Raw genomic sequence first — 23,250 nt, forward strand, 5'->3', positions numbered from 1 at the left:
AGAATGAATAATCAATCAGGCTACTTTTAGCTATGCTAAGCTAAAGTAGGCTGTCTCATCCCAGCACGTGGGATCATATGCCACATGCTAATTTAGGCTAAAGTGTGCTAGCATGTGGAACATTCCCCACTCATATAAAACTCTCAAAAACATTCAAAATGTATATAGACCTTGTTCTTAACGTACAGCATATCAATACAATTATAAGTACTTCTGAAATGGTTCCTTCCTAGTTTCCATTTAACCAAATTGAGCTTGGGGTAGTTCGTATATGACTCAGAATGAAGCTACGGTATCGTTATTAGCTTGTAGCATTATTAGCTTGTAGCATGGAGCTAACCATTTAAGCTATTCGACAAAACAGTCAATGTTGACGAACTCACCAAAACCACAGGCTACTTTAACTGCAATGCTTCTTCGGTTTTGCAACGGGGGGAATCTTTTATAACTGTTTGATAACTGTTTTTATCATGCTATTTCATCTCGTTATCCAGCAACGTTATCAGCTGCGGCTTCTCCGTGGAATGAGTGTCTGCATCTGCGCAGCGCGAGACTCTGTAACCAGTGGTGCAGTCGTAATATGGGCCAAGGCCAAACGCCAAACGCTCCCGCGCGCACGCGCATACATGTATCTCTCCTCTTTCATGAGTCGGAGCGGACGAGACGGGCGGTCTTTTGTCACATAAGTTACACACGCCCAACACTCCACACACACACAGTCTAGGTCAGTGGTTCCCAAAGTCGGGGTCGCGACCCAAAGGTGGGCCGCGAGCAGCCACGGGAGGGCCGCGAGATGATTTAAAAAAAAATAAAAAATAAAAATCCAAAAAAAACTTTTTTTTTTTTCTTTTTTTTTCAGGCCACTGAACTTAGAAGCAGGCCAGGACAGTGTTTCTAGTTGTATTCTAAAATTCTATTCTATTGTATTCTAAAATGTGACTATATGGTTTTATATTAACTTAATAAATAAACAAAAACAAAAAATCTACTTATTTCAACGAACAGATTATGCACATAAAACGCTGAAAACAACCGAAGCAACAATAGTATTTTAATGAGGCTATTATTTTGCAACAAGTTAGCCCTCTCATAAATAGCACATATAAATGAATAATTAACTTGAACTAACTTAATAGGATTGAAGTGATATTTGGCTTAAAGAATCGGTCGCCTGGCAAAAAAAAAAAAAGCCTGACTGTGTGCATTGGGCCGCGGCTCTCTGACGCCTTATTTTCTGGGTCCTGGCCTGAAAAGTTTGGGAACCCCTGGTCTAGGTGATAAGTGCCGGCCGGTGGCACTTATCACCTAGACTTTGCATAATAATAGGATGCACGCAATTCTGCCTCAGTGACGAAGCCCAAACGTCGTTTGACCGCGTATGCCCAGCACTGCACGGTCTGCACCCCTGTCTGTAACGTTGAGACGCTGTAAGGCAAGGCGTGCGCCGTAAAGCAAAACGTGGCTGTCGCAACATCTATCTCACTCACGTCATGACGCAAATTAAAGGGCAATGCTGTAATTCAAAGGGACTTGGTACCCAATAATATTAACTACTTATGTTCCTACATAATAGCCTTAACTATTTATGTTCTTATTCAATGGCATTAACTATTTATGTTCTTATAACTTAAATAGTTATGAATCAGAAACCTGGGTTACATACAGTTAGACAGTTACTTGTAATCCTACATATAACCTCTAACTTTAACACTGACTGTCTATTCTTCTGATAGCAGGTGTTCAATCAAAGATCCCTGCTTTCTAGTGTTGCACAAGGACCAATCAGCATGGGTATGGCCCATACGGGCGGGTTCATTTTCTATCGATGGGGATTTGATTGGCTGTTTACCTGCGGTCGCAGGATTAATACGTTAGTTCGGCCAGATAAACAATTAAAATATACTAATTAAAATGGTTGGACCTGTGAGATTTGTACTTTGTAGGTCTGCATTTTAAATGTAAGGAGTAAAAAGTATGTTTTTTTCCTCTGAAATGTAATGGAGTAAAAGTACAAAGTATACAAACCTAATAATGCTTGAGTAAAGTACAAATCTCCCAAAACAGTACTTAAGTATTGTAACGAAGTACAATTACTCAAGTACTTTACATCCCTGCATATATGATAATGCAAATATACAGTACATAGTAGTAGGCCTACTGTTACCCATAGGCTACCTACCTACACTTCAGTAAAACCCACTTGTCAAGTGTATTTCTACTTCACGGGAACATTTACAACACTGTGCAACGATAGTCTGTGTAATGTATGCTTACTTTACACTTCTACATTTGACATTGGCATAAACTGAAGCTATACGCTGAACACTAGCCTGATCCTCCTTTATTCAATCTCAAACATGATTGGTCGAATGCACAGCTGTCTGCAATCCAACAGTCACTTTGGCTACCAGAAAGATGGTCCTCAGAGGAAATAGAAATTGGTGACAACAATGTTGTATTCCTCAGCAGCGGTGTTTTTTTCGTGATTAAGAGGCTGATTTCAGAGGCGTGAGGCGGGAGCACTTCAAGGGAGCAGCGTCCCCATCAGGCCTAGAAATCCTCCGTTCTTCGCGCACAGTCCGTTCGTGCAACAACCCCTCCTTTTCAACGAGTAAGCAGCACGCCGAGGTGACGGGAGCCAGCGGGGCGGTGCACAACACGGGAGATCCCTGCTGCTGCTATCGTAACGAAAGGACGGGGAATTGTATGAGCACCGCATTTGAGACTCTTGACAACCGGGGATGGCGTCGCTGAGCTTGGGGTTGCATCTGGTTCGCAAGCGAGGAACCGCTCGGAATGGAAACGTGGAGAGAAGAAATATGCTCACAGTGTGCAGGTAAGCATTTCCAATAGTGACACAACCAGTCGATGACGAGGGCGATAATAATAATAATAATAATAATAATAATAATAATAATAATAATAATAATAATAATAATAATAATAATAATAATAATAATAATAATGTTACGCCTGCCATTATGTGGGTGAGTGATCGTGATGTCGGGTCAGTTCATTTGACATTTCCAAACGGTATAGCCTTTTGTTTACCATTGATGGAGTGGAAGACTCATCTCTCCTACCCCCAGATGATCAAATAATAAACATACGAATTAAATTAAGAAGTGTCTTAAAGTGTCTAAAGCACACCATCTGGTTTACAAGTTACATTGAAACATGTTCGCCTAATTGAAAACTGATTAATAAAATGTCCCAAACCAAAGACTCGTTCACTCTAGTCTACTTCATGTATTTACAGACTATATGCTTTTTGGAAGTCATGACTGAGAAATGGCTATGTACTGTGTATGTATTTGTTATTGAATGCATCTGACGGTGCATAGTCTCTCTCTCTCTCACTGACACACACACACACACACACACACACACACACACACACACACACACACACACACACACACACACACACACACACACACACACACACACACAGGTGCATAACAAGAAATAGACTGTGGTCCCTGTGCATAGATATGATGTGTCTCTGAGGCACATTTGAGTAAAATCCTTACAAATATTTTAGTCCAGAGATCATCTGAGGGCCCTCCCCCTGCTCCACACACACGCACACCACTTTTTAATTTATCTTCCCACACAGTATAGCTATTCTATGATTGTGCATCTAATGAACGATGTAACTTGTTGTGCTGAGCATGCCTTGCATGGGCAGTGGAAGACAGCAGCATGCTGGTCCTCTGGGCTGTTTGTGTGTGTGTGTGTGTGTGCTTTTGTCTCTGTGTGTGCGTGCACTGCATGCATGCTTTTGTCTCTGTGTGTGTGTTTGATGGATAGAGATGTCACTCTCTCTGGGTCTTTTCACGCTGCATCCGTCCAGTGTCGTGTGCTGATCCACCTCTGGTGCGTTTAATGACCACACGGCCCGGTGGCACCCATCCGTCACACGGTTGTCACGGTGATGTCTGGACATTGACTAGAAATGACGACCACGGAATTCAGCTTAGATTAAAATAGAGCGTCGCTTGACGGAGCATCATTGATTTGAATACAAGATCAATATTGTATTTGTTTGGTCAGCCATTTAAAAAACGAACACGACTACACTGTGTGTGTGTGTGTGTGTGGCTGGCACACATACACACACACACACACACACACACACACACACATACAGACAGACACAAATACCAGAACCTGGTTGTGTTGCAATAAAGGTATCTTGTCTTGATACACATACACACAGCCAGACACAGACAGACAGACAGACAGACAGACAGACAGACAGACAGACAGACAGACAGACGGACACACACGCGCACACGCACACACATACACACACACACACACGCACAGACGGACACAAAAAGACATACACACAGAGAGACAGACAGAGACGCACACACACAGACAGACGGACACAAAAAGACAGACGGACAGACAGACACAGACGCACACACACACACACACACAGACAGACAGACAGACAGACAGACAGACAGACCAACAGACACACAGACACACACAGACAGACACATACACAGGCGTGTCACAACTCATATCACTGTGAGGTAGAATGAAAAGGCCAATTCTCTGAGCATTGATTTGTGGTCCTCTCCTCAGATGCCGCTGGGAAATGTCATTTGTGATCACTGATTCACTCTGTCTTGGCTGGGTGTGAAAAGAGGAGCAGAGGAGGGGTAGAAAACCCAGCAAAAGAGGCCAAAAGGAGAGATGACGAAAATGCATCATAAAATTTTAAAGGGATTCAATGGATTTTAGTATGAAAAGATTAGCACTGGGACATAAGATCAGATGTTTCTTCATTCATGTCAGCATCACACCAAAGGTCGGGGGTCATAGCAGCACATAGGGGAGGGAGTCTCTGAGCTGACATAACCAACTACACCAGTGTGGAATACAGCTGGTGTGATGCTGACATTTTCAAGCTGTGCTTATTGGAGATGTTCAGTAGCTTTTCTTCTCATGCGGTGGCTTCTGTTTTTTTGCTTTGGTTAAAGACATTGACGGACAGACAATTATGGTAGAATAAAAAATTAAAAGGTGGAATAAAATCAAATGGAATATAAACTAAATTAACATAGAAGCACAATAGAATAGAATAGAATTATAATAAAAATAGGAATAGGCCAGGGCTGTACAATTGTGCACGATGTGGTCAGGTATATACACTAATTCGAATAAAAATAACAATACAGTGTTGAATATTTACCGGATGGAATACTTAGCAGGGCTGTGCAATTGAGCAGTAATGTGCAAAAAGTATGAACAGTGAGGTGTGAACGAGTATGAAGAGTTGTGATTGTATATACAAATATATAGTCCAGTGGGGTGTGTATATATTATGCAATGAGTGGAAAGAGAGACTCTTGTGTTTTATTTCCGTGGGCAGATCTAGATGTAGAGAAGGAGGCTCTCAGGCTCCGGTTGTAAACAGATCCCAAATCAGTCCTGAGCAGAGAGCTGAGCAGCTGCATCGCCACAAAGATTAACACTTCAGAGCTTTTCACTCCAATGCGAAAAAAACAACAACACTGCTTTGTTTCTTTGTTTGGTGTGTAAAGAAAAAAAAGGTATTAGGTACACTTTCCTCATAAAAAGCCTGTTGTTCTCGAGTCTTGGTCTAAAGTTTTAGCTTGGTGGTGGTGAGTTTATATATTATTATTCTGTACCATATCATATAAATAATAAATATAATTCTTTATGGAACTAGAAGTTGCTTTACATTGAGGGGTGGGGCTAGTGAGATAAACAATGGACGAGCGTAACGCAAACAACACACTAGGATAGATTGGGGAGGGGGGGGGGCAGTGGTGAGGAGATGGGTCTTGAGGCGGAATTGGAAATTGGTGACAGACTGGGTCCCTTATATCTTTGGGGAGCGAGTCGAGTTCCATGATATTATGTTAAAGGGACACGCTAACATTATGGGAAATGCGTTTACAGTCTTCTCCAGAGTAGATGGATACCAATACTCTCTCCGTGTGTTCAGTAGAACGCTATCCTGCTGCAAGCTAGCCTAGCTTAGCACAAACGAAAATGTCTGCTGGGCTAGGCCTAGTTTGCAGCCAGATAGCTTTCCACTGAACGCACAGAGAGGAAATTGGTATCTTATCTTCTCGTCTAACTCTGGAGAAGATGGCCAACGCATTTCCCATAATGTTCCTTTAGTCAGTGTATTTTGGTCAGTGGTGAGAGGGAGATATAACTGTGCTTGGTATATGAATATATTATATAATATGTATGAGTGTGTGACACCGTGACACGGGAGAGGTTGGAGGCGAGGAGATGGTGTCTTGCTCTAGAGTGGGGTGAGAGGTTCAGTCTGAATGGGCTTCTGAGAAGCAGAGCTCTGGGAAGTGATGCACACTGTCTGTGAGTTGTTCCTCCCAACGCTCAGTCTTACGTCTTGGGGGGGGGAAAGCTGAAATGAACTACCACGACCCTAAGCACCAACCCTTACTGACATGTGTGTGAGTGTGTGTGTGCGCGTCTCATTCACATCCTGAGATCACACGACTCACTTGTTGACACTTGTTGACTCTGAGCACACATGAACACACACACACACCACACATTCTGCACTCTCTCACACACAAACGCACCACAGGTCACTTTATACACATAAGAAAAGGTCACTTTAAAGGAAAGAAAAAAGGTAAAAAAAAAAAAAAAACATAACTGGATGTTTTTGTATAGTATAGTTAGGGTAGCATAGTGACATAGAGTATAACTGTATATTGTATAGTAGTGTACATAGGACCCATTACCTTTTGTATTTTATCTTAGTACTTTTATCATGTCTATTTTATTTGATTATCATTTGTATTTTTTGCACAATCGAAGCGGGCATGGCCACCTTTGTATTTATTTATTAACACAGTTAAACAAAAGTAAAAAAAAAATACATAATAAGTTATAACCATATTGTGAAGGAGAAGTTAGAAGCCTAGAGGCTTATCGAGAACTTCCCCTGTTTTGTCAAATCAAACATACAAAAATATACATGTTATTTAAAAAATACCAGAATACATTCAAAAGATACGTGTTAATACAAACATACATACACACAGTACATACATGCATATATACTGCATACATAATAATACATAACCACCCACCCACCTGCCTACAAACCTACCCACCCACATAACCAAATGCATACCTACATGTATGATCTATTTATCTATCTACTACTTTTGGATATGAGCATTTATTTGCAGTTTGCTTTAAAAATAAGCAGAGATGGAGATTTCCTCAGAATAGGATCAGCTGCATTCCAAAGATTGGACCCTCTATACCTCACTGAGAACTGCCTAAGTGAAGTACCACAATAAGGTTTATGCACTGCAGCAGGTCCATGGACTGACGTGTAACATATGAATGAACATCTGAATTAAAAGAAAAAAAACGATTCAAACCATTTGGTAGATTGTGATGATCATAAATGCATTTGTACACAAATCCAAATATACATATCTGTAAAGAATTAACCTCAGACGCAGTCAGAATGTTTAGTTTCTTGAAAAGAGGAGCAGATGGTTCAAATCGATCTGAGAGGGTTGCCAGTCTAACAAATCTTTTTTGAAGTAAAATAATTTTTTGAAGATGAGATGAATGAGTGCTAGCCCATATTATGTTACAATAAGATATGTAAGGAAAGATCAGACTATAATACAGGATTAAAAAACAACTTATATTTATCAATGAACACACCTTCCTAATTATACCTACTGATTTCATTGCTTTTTTACAAACATGATCAATGTGTTTTTTCCGAGTTTATCATCAACTAAGATCCCTAAAAACCTTGTTGAAGTTACTTGTTTAATTTCGGTGTCACTGATTAATAGCTTTGCCTCCTTTTTTGAAAAACGTTGACCTTTTATTACAAAATACAATAAAATCATTTCACTATATGTCTTGTGTATGTATGTGATGAATAAACCTCTTGAATCTTGAGAGGACACATGCGCACACGCACACTCTCCCCTCGTCCATTAACTCTTCTTTCTGCCAAATGAACCTGAAGCAGATTTGCCAGAGTGTGAGCGCATGACTCTCTCTGTGTACTCGGGTGTGCTGCACTGTGCGTTTGGGGCACACGGATGGTGAAGCAGGGAGACCGATTCCTTCTCTACTGGTTGCCATATCATTGACTCTATCCGGCTGGAAGGACCATCATTTTTGTATTGAAGCTCTTGGTGGTTAGGAAATTCATTCAACGATATGGGGTGTCTAGTCAGGACACGGGAGGCAGGAATGTCCTGAGTTTTATTATGAAGTTGAACTAACTATAGACAGATGCACAGGCACTAGTTATACGATTTGTAGATACACAGATGCACAGGCACTAGTACTATTTTGCTATTAACCATTACTACTGTGAGAGTGTGTTTTGTGGTCATGGACGCACACAAACTGAGGAAATCAACTGAAAGTTTAACCTAATGTATTTGACTGATTTGACCACTAACATGTCCGGGCATGTTCTCATTAGGAAGCTGTTCTCTACAAAATGGGGCGTTGCCTAATGCCTAGTGATGAGTTCAATCTCACTGTCCTTATGTCTACATACTCCTTGAGCCTTTTGCACACTCTGCACTGTGGCGGGCTGTCATGGTGGGCGGCAGCACGACTCAAAATCAATGGCTGGTTTCATCCCAGAGAGTCAATCAGGGTCCCATTACCACCCTGGAGATGAGATTGTCTTAATCTCTCTTTAGTCTGCAACACTAATGCAGGGTGGTGAGACCAGGGGGTAAGGGGGCGAACGTGGCTCTTTTCCAGGTACTCAGTCAGAATGCAGCAGCCCGTCTGATCTCCAACCTACCAAAGTCAGCCCATGTTACACCACTTCTTAGAGGGCTGCACTGGCTTCCTATTGCTGCACGAATCCGCTTTGAGGTCCTTGACCTGGCATATCCTGCAGCGAAGGGAACGGCTCCCACTTACCTCCGGTCAATGGTCTCTATAACTACACACCCTCAAGACCCCTCTACTATACATTTTCTGGCTGCCTCAGACCCACTCCTATCAGAGCTCTGGGGGGGAGGTGGGGGGTCATCAAAGAGAAGCAGGCTATTCTCGATCCTCACTCCGAAATGGTGGAATTGAATGTATCCACATGTATAGGTTCTCTTTCCAAAATTGTATCTGTTAAAAAAGGAGAAAAAAAGGAGAAACTGGCTCTAGCACAGTATGTATATGGTTTACAGAGTATACAGTCCCTCATCTGCATAATTTTCCTACCGTTTACTTTTTATTTATATTGTCCTGGAACAGATATTTGTTTTCATTGTCTTTCTATTACCCTGCCCATCCCTGTACCCCCCCCTCCCCCGTGCTGCTATGACACATTTTCCCCAAGGGGATCAATAAAGGAATATCTTGTCTTTTCTTATCTTAAGAGCTGAAAAGGTTCCGGTTTTATCTTAAGCACGGGATGGAAACACGTTCTGTTTTCCTACACCTCTGTGTCGCGGTCCACTTGGAGCATATTGACCTAAGGTTTGACCTGACAAAGAACCCTTAGGCTCAAAACCTTGTCCAGGAAGTGGGCGCCGGAGCACATGACTGTGATTCTGTTTCAGATTCACATTGTTATTGATCACATCATTTATACCAATACGGCACAAAAGAGCGAGGTTCTTTTTGTCCTCCTCAGCTCTGCAGCAGTGGCATCAATAAAACGGGACAAAAACAGAAGCAACAGCATAAAAGATTTGCAGCCCAACAATATGTATAATACAATATACTTATAACACAATAGTCACAGTAGGGTGAAGTGGCAGCATAACAATGATAAAACAACACTAGATTGTAATGCGATAGTCACAGTCTGGGTGCAGTGTGTGCAAAGGGGCAGCGGGGAGGACGCTAAAAAAAGCACTAGATTATAATACAATAATCACAGTCCGTATGTGAGACGGTGTGACTCAGTGCAGGGAATGAGTAGTGGGCAGACGGGCGGCAGGCTCTTGGGTTTCATATATTCATCACCAATGAATATGTGAATATTCTCTTAGGAGTATAAATAAATAATTTAATAATAATTATAATAATATTTAATTTTTTTATTTAGCCTTTATTTAACCAGGTTTGTCCCAATCCAGGATCTCTTTTACAAGGGAGACCTGGTCAAGAATAGCAGCGGCCAGCAACACAAAGTTTCAACATACACGCATTAACACTGGGTAAAAATAAATAAATAAACGCATACATAAATAATACATACAAAATAAAATATTGATTTAATAATTGTGTCTCAAGTTGCCTCTGTGTTGTAAAGATCAACATGACAGCGGCACGTTTTCGTTCGTCAGAGGAAACCATTACAAGTGGTGTGTGCGTTCTGATACAGTTTGTGTTCGTCAGAGGAAACCATTACAAGTGGTGTGTGAGTTCTGATACAGTTTGTGTTCGTCAGAGGAAACCATTACAAGTGGTGTGTGCGTTCTGATACAGTTTGTGTTCGTCAGAGGAAACCATTACAAGTGGTGTGTGCGTTCTGATACAGTTTGTGTTCGTCAGAGGAAACCATTACAAGTGGTGTGTGCGTTCTGATACAGTTTGGAAAACGCATTGAGCTGGGATCAGCATTCTTTGAATTCTTGGATTAACAGTACAATGTCAAAGTGTTTGTTTTCCAGTAATGCAACAGTGGCTCGGGAGGTAGAGCAGTCGTCTGGCAATCCGGAGGTTCCCGGTTCAATTCCCGCTCCTCCCGGGCAGCGTGTGACGATGTGTCCTTGAGCAAGACACTTAACCCCTAATTGCCCCTGATGAGCAGGTTGGCACCTTGCATGGTTGCCTCCGCCGTCGGTGTGTGTCTGTGTGAATGTGTGAGTGAATGGGTAAAATGTGAGTAACAAATTGTAAAGCGCTTTGGATAAAAGCGCTATATAAAAAAAGCAGCCATTTAACCATTTAATGCTGGGACGACGAGGGTATGGTCCCGTGGACCCTTAGCTGGGATTGTAGGAAAGTGGGATATGTATTTCGTGAGTGTCTCTGTATTGCTAAGGGTCCATAAGCTAAAGTTTAAATGTTTTGTACCCAGGTTCTCAGTAAAGACCCTACTTGATCGCTCCTGCTTCGAGACCATAGATGACTCCTGTCCAGAGTTCACCAACTTTGTCTCCATTCTGGAACACATCCTCAGCCACAAACTTAAAGGTACTCTCCACACACACACACACGCACATGCACACACACACACACACACACTTAAATGCTTGAATTGAATCCACAAATTAAATTATACATATGTAAGATTCAAATATTTCAGAGATGGAACACCGTATTCTCATTCTCACGCCTATCGTTCGGTTTGTCTCCCATGAATCTATCCCAGGTCAGATGACGTGGTTCGGCTACGAGAGTCCTCGCAGCTTTTGGGATTACGTGAGAGTTGCCTGCACTAAAGTCCCTCACAGTTGTATCCACAGCATCGAGAGCATGGAGAACGTACGCTCTTCAAGAGCCAAGGTGAGCATGGAGAATGTACGCTCCTCAAGAGCCAAGGTGAGCGTGGAGAACGTACGCTCTTCAAGAGCCAAGGTGAGCATGGAGAATGTACGCTCCTCAAGAGCCAAGGTGAGCGTGGAGAACGTACGCTCTTCAAGAGCCAAGGTGAGCGTGGAGAACGTACGCTCTTCAAGAGCCAAGGTGAGCGTGGAGAACGTACGCTCTTCAAGAGCCAAGGTGAGCGTGGAGAACGTACGCTCTTCAAGAGCCAAGGTGAGCATGGAGAACGTACGCTCTTCAAGAGCCAAGGTGAGCGTGGAGAACGTACGCTCTTCAAGAGCCAAGGTGAGCATGGAGAACGTACGCTCTTCAAGAGCCAAGGTGAGCATGGAGAACGTACGCTCTTCAAGAGCCAAGGTGAGCTTGGAGAACGTACGCTCTTCAAGAGCCAAGGTGAGCATGGAGAACGTACGCTCTTCAAGAGCCAAGGTGAGCATGGAGAACGTACGCTCTTCAATAGCCAAGGTGAGCATGTGAGGGTGAGGAGGTCAGCTCAGTTGTAAAGATAAGCAGATGGGAAACAAACTAACAAACACAAACACACACAGGTTGTTAGATTTCTGATACAGTTTGGAAAAGGAATTGACCGAAGCGTTGTTGACCTCAACAGATTAGCACATGAACCAAAAGAGAGGTCCATATCGTCTCAGGGTCTCGGCTTGATGTCCATCAAACGTATTTATATGAAGCGGAAGAAAGACTAGGGCAAAATATCTGGAGGTATGGAATACCTGCATATAATCATTCTATATACCTACTTATACACCTGATAACCCATATAACTCTGCATGATAGCATGTACAATAATGCCGTATATATATATATATATTTATTCTTTTATTTATTTTTTAAACTGAAATTTTTATTTGCATTTCTTTTGAATTTTGAACATTCATTTTCCATCACATGTATATAGACAACAAGCATAAGAACAAAGTCGAAAAATAACAATAAGACAACTTAAAAATAAAAATAAAAAAATAAAAATAAAAGTGACAGGTTCATTGACCCTCCTTGTATTTACATTGCATATTTACTAGAGGTGGGCATAGATTATTTTTTTTAATCTAGATTAATCTATCTGCAATCCTGGATTTAATCTAGATTAATCTAGATTAAAATGGCTCAAAAAAAGAAAAAAAAAACTGCCGAAGGCATTCAAAATATGTGTGTTCTACCCAAATAATGACCAGAAGTAAGTCCTTACTTTTTCTTTCCTCCTTATGTTTCTCAGGCCAGGTGGCCCATTACACCATGAGCCCATCTCCCGTTTCCAAAATGCATTACAGACTGTTTGAAAAAGCTGTTTTGCTATGATAATTGGTAATGAAATATCAAAATAATGTTCAATAAGATGTACTTGTGTTTAATAAGTTGTTTTATTCAGAAGTTAACACAAATAAATAATATTACCAGTACAGTACAACAGTATCTAGCACTCTCAGGAGCAAAACAGAAAGAATCATTTCAAACTTATGTGACATGGCTTGAATCAACTGCTCCAGTGGAGTTGCTCAGTGGCCAATGGTGTCAATTGTGGTTGTACTGGGCAGCTCCCAGGTGTGAATGGAACTGTGTGAATGTGAAGCAGGGCGTTCCTGAAAAAGAGCATCTGTGCTCAGCGAACCTACCCTGGGTAAATAAAGGTAAAACATTTTTTTTTTTTTTTTTAATTAATGCGTTAATTATATTATCGCGCGATACTAGTATAGCGTTAACGCAGCAGGTTAACGCCGTTAACGGCCCAGCTCTAATATTTACATTTCATTCTCTTCCCTTAACTTTCATCATTCTTCTGTGGTGTCGTTCCTATTAGTCTTATATTCCTCCCATTTTTTATATATTTATTCTTACCGTGTATATATATATATATCTATTGACAACTGTCTGTACATACCTGCATATAATATTTTTCTACATATCTGTAGATACTATATTTATATCTGTACATATTCCTTACCTACTCTTACTAGTTACACTGCTGGCCAGTATGACTTACTACCAGAGTGTCTTTATACCTGTATCAGTGTACTTTAATATTACAACTCTGTACATACATCTGATTAGCACTATTACTCAGTAGTACTCATTTATATATTTTATACCCAGTTTAATCACCTGTACATTGTACATTACTATTGCACTTACTTTACTGGTACATTTAGTTGTACTGTACCTGTGCTGTATAATGACAAATTAATTTGAATTTAATCTAATCTAAATAATTCATTTTCAAAAAGAAAGGAAAATACGAGGACTACACCTTATTCACTTTGCCACCATCTTTATTTCCCGAGCTGATTACTAATTCACTCCCAGGTATTTCAAAACACGAAAACTACGGCGGTGAATAACGAGTCATGTAATCACGAGTTCATATTAATAGTGTTTTCCGCCTGTGGCTTTGATTATTTTGGCTCGGAAACGGGCACTTCCGCATTCCGTACCTTACATCACATCAAACTTGATCGCTATGCTATCAAACGTGAATTGTTCTGAGTTGAGTGCGTGTTGTGAGTGCGGAGGATTTTCCCCATCCCACTGCCGATGACACACTAGGGCCCTTTCATGGACCGGTATGGTCTGTGCTCAGACTAGAACAAGCAGTCGTCCGCATAAATGAGATGTCCAGTGGTAGAAGTGTTTTTACTCGAGTACTGTACTTAAGTACAATTTCGTACAATTTTATAACTGGACCTCATACCACTTTAACATAACCTTTAATCAGAGCAGCATAACTGGACCACGTACCACGTTAACAACCTTTATTCAGAGCAGCATAACTGGAACACATACCACTTTAACACAACATGTAGAGGTCAATGGATCGAGGTTTGAATCCTCCCAAGCACTGGAATACACAAATATCATGTAGAATGCATACTTTTACTTTAGATACACTTCTCTACTTTTACTTAAATAAAAACTCCAACATTTTGGGAAATTAGCTTATTTGCCATCTACCAAGAAGATGCATACCTTTTTCTTCTCTGTGCATGCAGTAGGAGTAGGAAGACGTTGGGAACTAGGCTAATGGAGGAACCTACTTCCAGTGACTGACGCTAAGTGTTACAAAGGATCAGATTAAACCGAATATATATATTTATTGATTGATATATATTGCATAGTATTTGTATATCGTTTGATATCCCTTGTATATTCCTTGTACATATACACGGAATATCCCTTTAGCCCAGACCATAATATTTCATTCTCCTATTGGACAGCGGTCCACAGGCGCCAGAGCCATGCCTCCGGAGTCAGGTTCAAAGTCACCGTCAAGACATGTCTGTGCATGCCCGGCCTTGCCCAGGGCTACGAGACAGAAATGAGGCTGGCACTAGATTGTTCGCCGTGCATATAAATATGGCGCAGGTGAATACAGAAGCACTTAGTCTTACTTAGTCAGAAGTCAAGAGTTACCCAATAAGTTGAAGCCTCACCCACGATACTCCGTGCGGTGAAGTATGGCCTGTTTGGCCCAAAATAGAGCATTGAGACCGCGTGCGAATTAATAACTGAATTGTCAGAGTTTGGCGCTATACCGTTGAGTGCGACATATTTCTATTAAGTCAGTAATAGTCTATTTGTGTATAGTGTATCGTGCGGCTAAAGTTCTACAGTGACCAGCATCACCAACGCTTCCTCGTATCAGCTAGAGTGCTTATCCAGGCTGGGCTGCTTTCATGGCGCTTTCACCCGAGGAGACCTAGACGAGAACCGTGTGGACATGTACACTGGATTAATCTACCCGACGACTACATAGCCCTTTGCGGCTGGATTATATTTGTTTTGGTCCTGTGATTTATGGAGCGGAGAATCGCCGACGCCTACACGTGTTGGATTTACCCTGTGAGGAGACCAGTCGAGTCGGCGCCTCAGAGAGCCTGAGGCCGGCTAGCTTTCTTCACTGTGGAGCTACAGTCTACGGAGAACAGCTGTATTCGTCTGTGGATCAAGAGGCTATTGCACCGTCTCCTGTACTTGGAGTCTCCTTAGTCATCGTTGACCAGACTCTCTACTACCGACAGATCCTCTACCCCTGCTGGCTTACAACCGGGGGGACCCTTCCAGTATCTCCCGCTATATATTACTAGTGTACCATAGATATAATTCCCTAAGATTCAGGTTGTATAATTACCTCCTGCGTAACCAGAGAATGGACATTCATTATTGATTTGCCTACGCACATTCCTTTGCCTTACAAGTGCATTCAAAGTATGACCAAGAAGTATATTATGTACCCTTTGCTGCAATAAATACTTAAAGACAACTTTGTGTAGAACCGGTTCATTGTGGGAAGTGTTCATCATATTTATATATCATGTACTGTATGGCCAGTAATTAAAGTACATAAAGCGGTAGTGGTTTAATGATACCATACTTATCAATACAGTCAGGGAATTGTACCCCTCAGTTACACTAAGCTAGGCTAACAGTGCACGTCTTCCTATTCCTACTGCATACACGGAGAAGAAAAAGGGTATGTATCTTCTTGTCTAACTCCAGGGTAGATGTCAAATAAGCAAATTTCCCAAAATGTTGGACTTTTCCTTTAAGTAGAATTTGAATGGGGGACTTACTTTTACCAGAGTACTCATTTATCTATAGGGTAGTTCTACTTTTACCAAGTAAAGGAACTTCTTCCACCACTGAACTTGTCCATGCAATACTCATTCTGTCTGCACGTACCAAGCATTGGTTTAGTTGCACACTAGTGTCATACAAAAATATGTCTCGGCGTGCTGCACGCTGCTCAAAGGACTGTGGTCCGTCCCCCCTTTATATTGTGTGTATGCGCCCCCTGGAGACTCAAAGACGTTCACATGACTTGAGCTTATCTTGCATTTTCCCTCGAAAATAACAAAGGACACTCATGCACACACAGACATGGATCACACCCTTGGATAAACGACCGCACAACAAAAGCCAGCTTTGTTCTGAAAACCTTCTGCGATTCTCGTACTTCTCTTCCAAAAGACATGTGCATGTGCACACGCATAAACACACACACACATAAACACACACAGTCCAAAAGGTTGGGCATTGCATTGCTGTGCTTTACTAGAACAATCATGCCTTTTTGAAAATTGACAGTGAGTTTTGAATGGGTTGCACAGCCAACAGGGCTGTGGATCTTACTCGGCGCATGACTAACAATGTGAACTTTCAGTTCAAGTAACGTGAAAAAGATATTTGAGCTCGTCTAAAGAAATTGGAAGTCACAAGGTTTTCAGGCAACAGTGGTGATGGCCAAGTGATTTAGTGAAAGGCTGCAGGGGATTCTGTCTGGACATTCCACTGCATGTACAGTACTCTGGGACCGGACTTAGTAATACAATTTTGTGTTATATATAGTAGAAGTGTTACATTTTTACTAAGATGTTTACTTAACGGAAAATAATATAACCCTCACATGAATAATATAACATACTTAAAGGAACACGCCAACATTTTGGGAAATTAGCTTTAGAGTTGTTCCGATACCGATACCAGTATCGGAAATGCCGCCGATACTGCCTAAAATGCTGGTATCGGTATCGGCGAGTACCCTCTAATGTTGCGCTCCGATACCATATGACGTAATTTATCAACAACACTGCGGACGTTGGGCTCTGTAGATATACCCTACTCGCTGAGTGAGCATTATAAAACAAACGTGTGCTTAATCGACCGTGAATTAAAGTGTCAATTGCCATTTGTCATTTTAACAGCAGAGCAGATACTTTCTTAAAATGCCATCGTCCCGGCAGAGCGCTGTTGACGGGGAGCTCTGATGTTATTAGCATTAGCTGAACAGCTAACCGAAAGCTAACATTAACTAACGTTAAAGGTTTAGCCATAACATTACCTTGGCTAAAGTTGGGGCTATTCATAATCCAGCAATAATGGCTGCAGACCTGCAAGCAAAGTACAGCAAGTTGGAAAAGGAGTATTCCAAGTTAAATCACAATGTCACCAGTAACGTTACAGTCTTTCCATATACCGGTAGCTCATGCTAGCTCACGGTAACGTCGTCATTGCACAATTGCACGTCGCGTACACAATTAATGACATGTTGCGGACAGCCATATCGGCGACAATGTTTAGCTTTTAGTGCCAAATGATAAGAGTCTGAGGTGGAGTCTCAAAAGAGAATGTTGAATATTTATTGTGCAAAAATACTAAACGGAGCCTTCTTGTGGAAGCAAGTGCAGCAACGAATAATGTCCGTGTGGAACTAATGTGCCAACAACCTTTCCGTGGGTGAACTCATTGAGATAGTTTTCAATTACTGATACTAATACTAATCTATACAATCACCTCTTGTTGAATAAATACCATTACCTTATAGTTATTACTAAAAAACAGTATATATAAAACAGTAGCTGTATTAAAAAATAAATAAAAAATTATAATTTATATAATATATTTTTTATTTTTTTAATGTGTGCACTGGTATCGGATAAGTATCGGTATCGGCCGATACCCAAATCTTAGGTATCGGAATCGGATCGGAAAGGAAAAAATGGTATCGGAACATCTCTAATTAGCTTACTGTCTTCTCCAGAGAGAGACAAGAAGATAGATACCAGTTTCCTCTCTGTGCATTCAGTAGAAAGCTATCTGGCTACATGTTAGCCTAGCTTAGCACAATGAATGGAAGTGGACATGACCGGTTAGCCTATGCCAGGGGTCGGCAACCTGCGGCTCCGGAGCCGCATGCAGCTCTTTTAGCCAATCAGCTCCCTGACCAATTTTTTTTTTGTATCTCTTATTTTGGAGATTGATGTCATACTGTGACACTGAAATGAAAAAATATTTCATCAACTAAAATATGTAGTCAACTAAAATATACAGTACGTCACACCCCGCGCCTCTCCCTGCCGTCTGCAAGTGGCTAATCTTGAGTTGCAGACCCCCCAGACATGGATAAATCCAAAAAAAGGAAAGTCTGAGGAAAATAGAGGGTTTAATTCAGCATGGACAGATTAATTTGCTTTCACAACTAACGATGCAGGCTTACCTGTATGCCTGATATGTGGTGAGAAATTTGCGAACAACAACAAATTAACTTTTTATTTGATAGATTTTCCACAAATAAGGGAAGGACTCAATAGAGCTGCATAGTTCAGGGTTTTGTTTCAAAGTAGGTCTACAGATGCCAGTGTTTTTTTCTCCTCTTCTGTTTTATTTCAAAGTAGGTCTACACATGGTAGTCTTTTTTCAAAGTGGACTACTTTTTATTTTATAAATGTTCCACAAATAAGGGAAGGACTCAAATATACCTGAATAGTTCAGGGTTTTATTTCAAAGTCGGTCTACAGACCAGTGTTTTTTCTCCTCTTCAAGATTCAAGATTCAAGATTCAAGAGTTTTAATTGTCACGGCATACAGGTATACAATGAAATGCGGCTGGTCTTGCCCGCGACGATGTGCAATACAGTGGTACAACATATAATAGAATCCAATAAAATACAGTGGTACAACATATTAATAGAATCCAATAAACAGTGCAATAACAGGTACATGGTGTGCCATCTCGGTATCTGTACATTAGTATTTACAGAGCATATAGGACATGCTAGTTAGCTTTAGTAGTGCAATACACTGTTCCTGATGTTATACTACTTTAAGTGGCCTTTCCTCTGGCCATAAGTGTGCGTGTGTGCGGCATGAGTGTTAAAGTGGCTGCTAGTGTGTGAGCGTGCTCAGCGTGCGTGTCGTGTATGTACTTGTGTGTGGATAGTTCAGTTTCTGTGTCTCTCAATGTTCATTGTTCAAGGCTCTGATGGCCTGGGGGAAGAAGCTTAGCCTAAGCCTCTCCGTCTTAGTCTCTAGAATTCGCAGGCGTCTGCCTGACCTCAGCAGCTGGAACAGGCTGTTATTGGGGTGGTGGGGGTCTTTCATTATCCTGCCGGCTCTGGATTTGCACCTCTTGTTGTATAGAGCCTGCAGGGGAGGTAGCGCAATACCCGTGGTACGCTCGGCTGAGCGCACCACACTCTGTAGGGCCTTCTTGTCCTGTGCCGTGCTGTTCCCATACCAGGCAGTGATGTTTCCGGTCAAGATGCTCTCTACAGCTCCTGAGTAGAAGGACTGGAGTATCTTCCCCGATACTCTGAACTTCCTTAACTGTCTCAGGTGGTAGAGGCGCTGCTTCGCTTTCTTTACTACTGTGCCTATGTGTGTTGACCATGTCAGGTCCTCTGAGATGTGGACCCCCAGGTACTTGAAGCTGCTCACCCTGTCCACGGTAGCCCCGTTAATCCTCAGTGGTGTGTGTGTCTCCCGCTGTCCTCTCCTATAATCCACGATCAGCTCCTTGGTTTTACCAATGTTCAGGAGCAGGCTGTTGTCCTGGCACCAACGTTCCAGTACCTCAACCTCCTCCCGGTAGGCCTTCTCGTCGTTGTCCGAGATCAGCCCCACCACCACCGTGTCGTCGGCGAACTTCACAATGGAGTTGGAGCTGAACTTGGCCACACAGTCGTGTGTGTAGAGTGAGTACAGCAGGGGGCTTAGAACACAGCCCTGGGGGGACCCGATGCTCAGGGTGATGGTGTTGGAGGTCTGACCCCCCACCCTGACCGCCTGGGGTCTTTCACTCAGAAAGTCCAGTACCCAGGCGCTCAGGGCGGAGCTCAGGCCTAGCTCGATCAGCTTGTCCACCAGTCTGGTGGGGACTATGGTGTTGAACGCTGAGCTGTAGTCAATGAACAACAGTCTCACATAGCCCCCCTTCTGACGGTCAAGGTGGGAGAGAGTGCTGTGCAGTACCTGGGAGACCGCGTCATCAGTGGACCTGCTTGTCCTGTATGCAAATTGCATAGGGTCCATATCACTGGGGAGAGAGGCACAAATGTGGTCCTTGACCAGCCTCTCGAAACATTTCATGACCACAGAGGTGAGTGCCACCGGTCTGTAATCATTTGGACATGTTGGGGAGGGTTTCTTCGGTACAGGGATGATGGTAGACATCTTGAAGCAGGCAGGGACTACTGACTCCGCCAGGGATTGATTAAATATGGCGGTGAACACCGGGGCAAGCTGGTTTGCACAGGACTTAAGTATGCGTCCTGTTATACCATCTGGGCCTGCAGCCTTCCTGGTGTTCACCTGCATAAATGCTCTTCTCACACTGTGTTCCGACAACGAGAGAGCGCCCCCGCCCCCCCGCGGTTGCCCCCCCCCCTCCACAACAGCCGGTGCGCCAGTGACGTCACTAGCCAGAGGGCTAGCGGCGACACTGTCTACACCGAACCGAGCGTAGAAGGAGTTGAGTTTGTCCGCTAGAGAGGCGTCGTCGCTCCCCATTGCGGGGGCGCTGACTTTGTAGTCAGTTATTGTCTTCAGTCCCCTCCACAAGCCTCTTGTGTCGTTTTGTGCCATTTGTGTCTCCAGTTTCTCAGCATATGTCCTCTTAGCAAGTTTAACAGCCTTGCGCAGAGTGTAGACTGAAGCCTTGTATTCTTCCATATTTCCTGACTCTCTGCCCAGGTTATAAGCCGTGGTGCGTGAGTTTAGGGCTGTTCTTATAGTGCTGTCCACCCAAGGTTTCTGGTTTGGGAAAACCCGCGCCGTCTTTGTGAGGACAATGCCGTCTGCCACTGTAGTTATGTAGCTTACAACGGTATCAGCATACTCGCTGACGTCACTGGCGCTTCCTTCAAACATGTCCCAGTCTGTATCCTTGAACGCGTCACGGAGCTCGGCCTCTGATTCGTCAGACCACTTTTTTGTCTCACGTGACACGACGACTTCGCGTGATCTCTGTTTGTATGCTGGGATTAAAAAGATGGAGTCGTGATCGCTCGCGCTTACAGAGCCCATCAGTGGCGGAGCCGCTACAGCCTTGTAGGCAGCTCTGAACGGGGTGTAGCAGTGGTCGAGTGTGTTCCCCCCTCTTGTGGAGCAGACGATGTGCTGAAAAAAAGTCGGCATCACTTTTTTCAGGTTTGCCTGGTTGAAATCACCAGTCACTATCGTCGCGGCTTCCGGGTGCTTGATCTGCTGTTTGTTGATGTGGTCGTGTAATTCCCCCAGCGCTTTGCCGGTATTTGCCTGTGGATGAATATACACGACGGATAAAATGACCGCGGTAAACTCACGGGGTAGGTGATACGGGCGACACAGGATCTGGAGATGTTCCATATCTGGGGAGCATGAACTTAAGAGTTTGAGGGTTTCCTTTGTTATAACAGGTAAAAACAGCAATAAAAAGTCACAAATCTTCTTTTTGTTGCTTTATAATTCTATAAATGCAACAAACTGTGTTCTATAAGTATAATAAATCGCAAATTACTTTGGGTATGCAATTGTCAGGCGTTTTATGCTAAATGTGGGGTATGCTTGGGGATAACTATATATAAAATGTTATACACTGTTATCTTCATCTTAAGGGTAAATTGGTTTTGCGGCTCCAGAGGAATTTCATTTTGTGGGAGGGGGGAAAAATGGCTCTTTTGATAGTAAAGGTTGCTGACCCCTGGCCTATGCATTGTCCAACTAACACCTCTCCTGGAGGCTAACCGGTCATGTCCGCTTCCATTCATTGTGCTAAGCTAAGCTAACATGCAGCCAGATAGCTTTCTACTCAAAATGTTGGTGTGTTCTTTTAACTATATGAAGATGTTAAATTTTCTTTGTTTCAACCTTATTTAAAAAAAAAAAACACTTGAAAGACCACTGAGGCTGCCCTCAATGATGTCGAGTGATGCAGACGAGTTTAAATAAATAACACAAGATACGGTTAAAGAATCGGTTACTTAAAAGTTAAACCACACAGTGAAACACAGTGGGTTGTGTTGTGGATCGTTCCATGAGTTTGGAGCGCTAAAATAGAAGGCTGACCTTCCAAATTCAGAGCATGCTGAGGGGACCTTAAGCATTTGAGTAATTTGTATATATCAATGTATTTAGGAGCTATGGACTATTAGGTACAACACTATTAGGTAGTTATTAATTAGGACAATAACTGATTACAAAGTCAGCGCCCCCTCAATGGGGAGCGACGACGCCTCTCTTTTTTTTTGTATTTTATTTTTTTATTCTTTTTTAAACAAACATATAAACAAACATGACAACACACGATAAGATATACAAGCATTAATTGTCAGGGCACATCCAATGAGATCACCTTTTGGTTAGTTGTTTTATATAAGATATACCCATAATACCTGTTATCTAAAAAAAAAACCTACACACATATGCTCAGCTCGAACCCCCCCCTCCCGGACCCCACCTTGAGAAGTACCTCCACTATCCCTCGCACCTAACCAGACACTACCATTATAAGCTAGCTTTTATTCTCTCCACCACTTCTAACCACATTGACATTTTGGATTCATTGAGACCCAGAATTCTTGCTGTAGATATTTCATGGTAAATTACATCGAGATATGTAAGAAACCAAACTTTACGGCACATTTTTTCCGGTTGAAACCAGCGTGATGCGATCAGCTTTTTGGCTACTGTGATACCCGATAAAACCAATCTCTTTAGCTGTGGATTCACTGCAAACTCAAAAACATCATTCAACAGCAATACCGAGGGGTGTACAGGTATATTCCAAGATACGAGTTTTGATATTTGTTGGGTCACATCTTTCCAGAATGCCTTAACTGGTGAGCAGTCCCAATACATGTGCATAAATGTCCCTTCGTCCCCATTTGTACATTGGGTGCATTTGGAATCTTGTTTGAGCCCCATTCGGCACAGTCTTATAGGAGTCAAGTATGTCCT

At 42.4% G+C, this 23,250-nt stretch overlaps 1 protein-coding gene across 1 annotated transcript in view; it reads left to right on the forward strand.

Annotated features, from left to right (window-relative positions):
- Window positions 1-2,741: 2,741 nt before the first annotated feature.
- rundc3b (RUN domain containing 3b) overlaps window positions 2,742-23,250 on the forward strand; it is a gene marked incomplete at both ends in the record, with an annotated part of 74,254 nt that continues 53,745 nt past the window's right edge. Inside the window, 3 exons of the mRNA XM_084336106.1 lie at window positions 2,742-2,836; window positions 11,060-11,175; window positions 11,354-11,487. Coding sequence (XP_084192232.1) covers window positions 2,742-2,836; window positions 11,060-11,175; window positions 11,354-11,487 — 345 coding nt within the window. The remainder of the gene's footprint in view (window positions 2,837-11,059; window positions 11,176-11,353; window positions 11,488-23,250) is intronic.

The sequence above is a fragment of the Notolepis coatsorum genome (assembly GCF_963971535.1).
Source record: "Notolepis coatsorum genome assembly, chromosome: 19".
Lineage (NCBI taxonomy): Eukaryota > Metazoa > Chordata > Actinopteri > Aulopiformes > Paralepididae > Notolepis > Notolepis coatsorum.